The sequence below is a fragment of the Enhydra lutris genome, unplaced genomic scaffold, assembly GCF_002288905.1.
Source record: "Enhydra lutris kenyoni isolate GAN:26980312 unplaced genomic scaffold, ASM228890v2 scaffoldscaffold38, whole genome shotgun sequence".
Lineage (NCBI taxonomy): Eukaryota > Metazoa > Chordata > Mammalia > Carnivora > Mustelidae > Enhydra > Enhydra lutris.
Genome location: NW_019154122.1, coordinates 13,497,802 through 13,503,801, shown reverse-complemented (window position 1 = coordinate 13,503,801; position 6,000 = coordinate 13,497,802). Strand labels below are relative to the sequence as shown.

At 55.2% G+C, this 6,000-nt stretch overlaps 1 protein-coding gene across 2 annotated transcripts in view; it reads left to right on the top strand.

The window, feature by feature from the left end:
• Window positions 1–2,554: 2,554 nt before the first annotated feature.
• LOC111154817 (hexose-6-phosphate dehydrogenase/glucose 1-dehydrogenase) overlaps window positions 2,555–6,000 on the top strand; it is a 28,075-nt gene continuing 24,629 nt past the window's right edge. Inside the window, exon 1 of one of the 2 annotated variants that reach the window (XM_022514743.1) lies at window positions 2,555–2,619. In XM_022514743.1, coding sequence (XP_022370451.1) covers window positions 2,615–2,619 — 5 coding nt within the window. In that variant the 5' untranslated portion in view covers window positions 2,555–2,614. The remainder of the gene's footprint in view (window positions 2,620–6,000) is intronic. The other variant, XM_022514742.1, reaches the window with a different exon arrangement.

The following is a 6,000-nucleotide window of genomic DNA, read 5'->3' as shown; positions in this document are numbered from 1 at the left end:
CCTGGGATCGAGCCCCACATCGGGCTCTCTGCTCGGCGGGGAGCCTGCTTCCTCCTCTCTCTCTGCCTGCTTCTCTGCCTATTTGTGATTTCTGTCTGTCAAATAAATAAATAAATAAATCTTTTTTTAAAAAAAAGGACTTGAGGGGCACCTAGGTGGCTCAGTCAGTTAAACATCTGCTTTCGGTTCAGGTCATGATCTCAGGGTCCTGGGGTTGAGCTCAGCAGGGAGCCTGCTTCCTCCCTTTCCCACTCCCCTTGCTTGCGTGCCCTCTCGCGCTATCTCTCTCACCCTGTCAAGTAAATAAATAAAGTCTTTAAAAAATTAATTTAAAAAAAGAATTTGACTTGGCTATGAGATATTTTCTTTATTTAAGATTTTATTTATTTATTTGACACAGAGAGAGAGAGAGAGTGAGCACAAGTAGGGAGAGTGGGAGAGGAAGAAGCAGGCTCCCCACTGAGCAGGAAGCCCAATGTGGGGCTTGATCCCAGGACCCTGGGAAGATTATGACCTGAGCTGAAGGCTGATGCTTAACCGACTGAGCCACCCAGGCGCCCCTATGGGATTTTTTTAAAAATGCCCTCAAGGTACCCACAAATCACCCTTGTGATGGTCATATTAGGGACCTGGGAAACGTCCCCTGGGCTCAACTGAGTCTTTGGGCACCTGCCTTCTCCCATCTGTACCTCCCTTGGCCTCAGTTTACACTGCTATGTGAGGTAAACCTGTAAACCCTGGCCCACGCAGGGTTACAGAACATGGGAAGGGCTCTTGGCCACGAGTCCGAGCATTATCCAGACTTGTTTGGCCGGCCCTGCCCCAGACCCTCTTGCCTCCTTCTAGCCCAGTGGGTACCTGGCTCCTTGACCCTCCACCTGGGTCCCACCCGGGATGGCCTTAATTCTTCCTGAGGCCTGGCAGCTCCCTGCAGGCCCCCAGATGGCCCCCTGGCCTTGGTGCAGTGGGGCCCCACCCCCTTCAGCCTCCCGGCCTTCCTGGAACCCTCTTGCCCAATATCCTGTGTGGCAATCATGCCTGTTGGCCCCGCTCAGCTTTGCTGGCCACTGCCAAGTTCCCTCAGCTAGTTCTCCATGCTCTATCTCTAAAGGAACCTTCCTGAAATAAAAAGCTGCGACAGGCTTTTCCTCTCCGGTCAGAATCCCCCTCCTGGGTGGCCTGCACCCTTCAGCAGAGGTGACCCTGCATTCTCCTGTCCCCGTGTTGGGAGGAAGGTGGGTCTGGAGGAGGGACAGAAAGAAGATGCTCCAGGAGTAGGGATGAGGGGGCGGGGTGGTGGTGGTGGTCTACATCCAGGAAGCGGTCCTGGGTGGCCCTGCCTTCATTAACCGAGGTCACTCGGGATTTCACTCGGGAAGGAGGAGCTGCCTCGCTCGTGGCGGGGCGCCATGAGGGGCGTTGATAGCTCTATGGGGTTGGGAGAAAAGCAGGCACGAGGTGGCTGCAAGGTGAGGGTCAGATACTGCACGAGCGTGGTGAGGACACGGGTAGAGCACTGGCTCACTGTCCACTGAGTGCTGAAAGAAGCCGCTGACCATGTCATCTCACGTACACACCCCACCACCACCCTGCCCACCACCCTGCAGAGAAGGCCGAGTCCCTTTTACTCTCTTGCAAATAAAGCCACCCAGGTGCAAGCGCCCATTTACTGCGTACTTGTCACACGCAGGGTCCCCGCTGAGGCACACCGTCTCACTGGCCCCAGTGTACAGGTTTGGGTCTTCAAGTCACATGGGTGTAAGCAGAGATGGCCCTAGCGTGCTCTGCGACCCCTGAATCACCACTTCGGGGCGTCAGAGGTGAGACAAGCCCAGCTACTCATGCGGATGGAGAAAGGCAAGGCCAGAGGAGGTCGGGTAGCCTGGTCCACAGCTCACGCCAGGTCCCAGGGAGGACCCAGGCACCCGGCCTCCCGGCTCCCTCCACGACACCACCACTACCCCCGGCCATTCGAGTATCTCAGAGGCCAGCGCCGTGGACGCACAGCGGAACCCAGCGCGCTGCGGGGAGGGCAGGAGGCCGGAGAGCAGGAGGCGGGAGAGCAGGAGGCCCGCTTGTCCGCCCACGTGGCTCTGAAGTCCCGCCCTATCCACGCTAACCAAGAAATCCTTCGGGAGGCCCCGCCTCCCCCACCCCCGCTCCGGGGACCCCGAAGTGGGGGGCGTGGTTTCGCCTGCGCCTCCGCCCCTCGCCCCTCCGGGGACCCGACTGCGCGCGCGCTCCTGAGCCGCCCCACTCCGCGCGCGCGCGAGGCCACCGGGGTCTGGGGCCCAGGCCCACGGGGCCCCACGCGCTGCCCGGCCCCACGCGCTGCCCGGCCCGACGCGGCTCGGGTGCGGCAGGGAAGGGGCGGCCGGGCGGACTCGGTCCCGCGCCCTCCGCGCCCGTCGCCCCTCCTCCCCGGCTCCTCTCGGCGAAACCCGAGCGCGCGTCCGACGCGAGGCCGCGTGACGCGCACCTGTCGGGGCGGGCGGCGCTTGCGGAAGAGGATGCGCGGGGCCCCGGCCTGGCCCGCGCCCGGCCCGCCGAGCCCCGCGCCCAGCGCCGCCGCCGCCCACGTTTCCCGGAGAAGTGGCCGGCAGTGACGGGCGAGATGAAGTAAGCTGCCTCCCCCGCTTGGTCTCCGGCTCCTTCGGCCGCGAGCGTCGCTGGTAGCGGCCGGCGGCTGCGCGCTCGCGCGGGGCCGAGCCCGAGGTCGATGGGCCCCGTGGCCCAGGAGGCTGGGCGCGCGCGGCGGGAGCTCCTCGGGCTTCTGGCTGGGAAGCGTCTCGCGTCTGCCCGAGTTCCCTCCCAGCCCCGCGCCCTCAAAATAAATCCTTCACTTCCTCCCCTGCAGACCCCTTGGCTGCAGGGGGCAGCCAGGCCCCTAGGCTTTCTGGAAGGCAGCTCGACCGGAGGAGGAACTCCGGTGCTTTTTCCCCTGGGATCAGCTTAATCTTCGGCATTAGCCCTCAGGTTTCAGTCAGCGTCGGCAAGACCCCATCCAGTGAATAGTTTCCCCGAAGTGAACCCATCTGCATCTCTGAAAACCAGCTCGCTTAAACTTGAATGTAGTCGGAAGTGAGAACTTCTGGAAAGATCATAAACCTGAATTCTTTGCCCACCCAACCTCCTGTCCTCCCAACGGGGCCGGTGGCTCATGAAAGGGAGCGGACTGGGGGAGACGGGTGTAGAGTGGGCATATTTTAAATTATTTTCTACATTCTTTGCGGTGATGGATGGTGAGCAGACTTTTTGGGCTTAGGAGGCTAATCTTTTGGGTAGCTTTGGGAGCACCTGAGATGAAAATGCTCCCTGTTTGGCACGAACAGAGCTCATTTTTCTGAGAGTACTTTGTGTAACTTTTCTTTGAGGTACATGACTGCCCAGCCAATAACCACTCTAGGCAAACATTCAAGTTATTTTTATCCAAAGACTGGAGTTCACTAAGTTACTTTTACAGTCAGATGGTCTTAGGTCATCTAAAAGGGAAGCCAAGAGGCACCTGTGGTCATCAGTGGCCTAGCCATTTCTCACTTTTTTGGTGGAATTTGAACGAGGTAAGATGTCAGGTCGGATGCCAGATTTCCTCGTGGATTCTGCCAGACCCCGACCCAGGGGCAGAGCAGGAAGTCTGGTTTTTGCTTTTTGTTTTCCCTGAGTTGGGAGCCAGGTGGCTCTCTGTCTGGGAGAGCTCCTAACACCATTGCCCCCTAAAGTATTTTTCACAGCCATGATCTGAGCTTTTTTGGCCCAATGTTGAAATGAGGTGGATGGATCCCCATTTCACAGCTGGAAAAGAGGCCCTGGGGTCGTTAGGTGAAAGGCCTGTGGCTACAGAGTGAAGGGGTTTACGCCCCTATTCTTAAGGCCAGATTATAAATCCTTCGAGGGCTGGAGTGGGGATTGAACCTTTTTAACATAGTATGCCTTTGATTTTTTTTGTCACTATGACTGGGAGGTCATGAGGCTGTTGATGAGCTGTTCCTTGGCATTTTTTTCTGTTGTGGGCTGCTCGCTTCATCTTCTAGCCGTTCCAAGAAGCTAGCAAGAAAAGTACCTTTACCCATGCTGCTGTTGGTTTAATCATAACAGAAGCTAACATTTCTGGGGTGCTTACCGCATGCCAAGCATCATGCCACGTGCTTTATAGGGATTGCCCGTTTTCTGCTTCTTATCCACTTGTTTTCCTACTCTGTGGTTACAACACGCGAGAGAAATAGACTCTGTACACCCCTGTTGGAGCAGAATCGGTGTCCACGCCAATACAGTGTTTTAAATTTCACTGCTTGGGGTTGTGGTCCCACGTTTTCCTGATAGGCGGGAGGTATGTGCTGAGGCCAGACGGCCCGTGTTCACATCCCATCACCTCTGAGCTGCCCGTCCTGCCTTCAGTTACTTTCCCCTCGGTGCACTTTGGTTTCCTCTGTACTCCCTTCTAAAAATGGGCATAATAATGATACCTACCTCATAGGTTGTGGCAAGAATTTAACTCCAGTGATGGATGTGAAGCTCTCGTATCCAGTGTATAGGGAAATACTCTGTAAATGTTTCTCTTACTAGTAATAGTGTTGGTAGAGTTAGGAAGCTCCTGTGCCTGGGTGCCGTGTCACAGTGCTTGCGGTCAGCTGTAGACACGTTTTCCTTCATGCCATCGTTTAGATGCAAATGGCTCCTACACAGGTGGCAGGAGCCTTCTACTGATGGGATTTTGTTGGTTCATTCAGCACATCCTTAGAGTGTAACCTCTGTGTGTGCCGGGCCCCGTTTTGGATACTGAAGATAAACACAAAACCCCCTGCCCTTGTTGGCACTTACATTCTTGAGGGAAGGGGCAGCGGAGAATAAACCAAACAAATACACTTTCCACAGTCAGTATATTAGAGACTGATACGTACTGCGGAGAGAAAGCAGGGAGCGGGAGGGGGGTGGGAGGTTTGCAGTTTTCCGGAGTCGGCTGAGAAAGTCTCACGGAGAAGGTGACATTTCAACGAAGAATTCAAGTCAGTGAGGAAGTGAAGCGTGTGGACATCAGCAGGGAAAAGTAGGTCAGGGAGAGTGAACAGCAAGTACAAAGGCCCTGAGGCAGGAGGATGGGAAGCTGGAGCCTAGAGAGGGGCAAGTGGCAGAGGAGAGCAAGGAGGTAATAGGTGGAAGGCCACTGAATGTCATGTTCGGGGAAGGACAGAAGCGGAGGCCAATTAGATGGTTCTACAGTAATCCAAACAGAGGTGATGGTGGCTGGGAGCAGAGTGCGGTGGCGGAAGGTGGTGAGTAGTTGTGTTCTGGGTAAATTTTGGTGACAGAAATTATAGGATGTGCTAACAGATCCCATGACACCCCCTCCCCCCACCAAGTTTCTACCCTCAGCACCTGGAAGGATAGAGTTGTCATTTACCGAGGCTGGGGAAATTTGCATTTGGAGCAGGCTGGGGGAGAAGTCTGTTCAGTTTTGAACAGAGTTAAGTCTTGTAGGCACGCAGCTGTTGGTGTCGGAGTACCCACTGATTGTGTGAGCCTGGAGTTGAGGGGGAGAAAGCCCAGAATGGAGATGAAGGCCTGGTGTTGTGTGCTGGTAAATGTGTAATGACTCAGCAGGGGCGGGGGTTGGTGATGGGGAAGGAGCCCGATTTACAGCATTTGTCAATATCTGTGGTGCAATATTCTTGCGCTGGCCACGGCAAGCCTCCCAGTATGGAATACCTTCACCTTACAGATACCAGAGCTGCCAATAATCCAGGAGCACAGGTGGAGAGGAAAAAGCAGTCAAATAATTAGGAAACGATGAGCCGTAATAAGCATTTATTACTTTTGTTTTTAATACAGTTTATTTGCTTCTAAGTTTGAGTGATTTGGTTTTAATAATGGCTGAATTTAACACCTGGCTTGAAAAATTCCTGAAAATGCAGCAGTTGCATCTTGTGTCCCGGTGCAGGTGGCTTGAGCACACCCCTGGGGTCACGGGAACCCAAGACAACGAAAGAGGTGATAGGTGAAGGC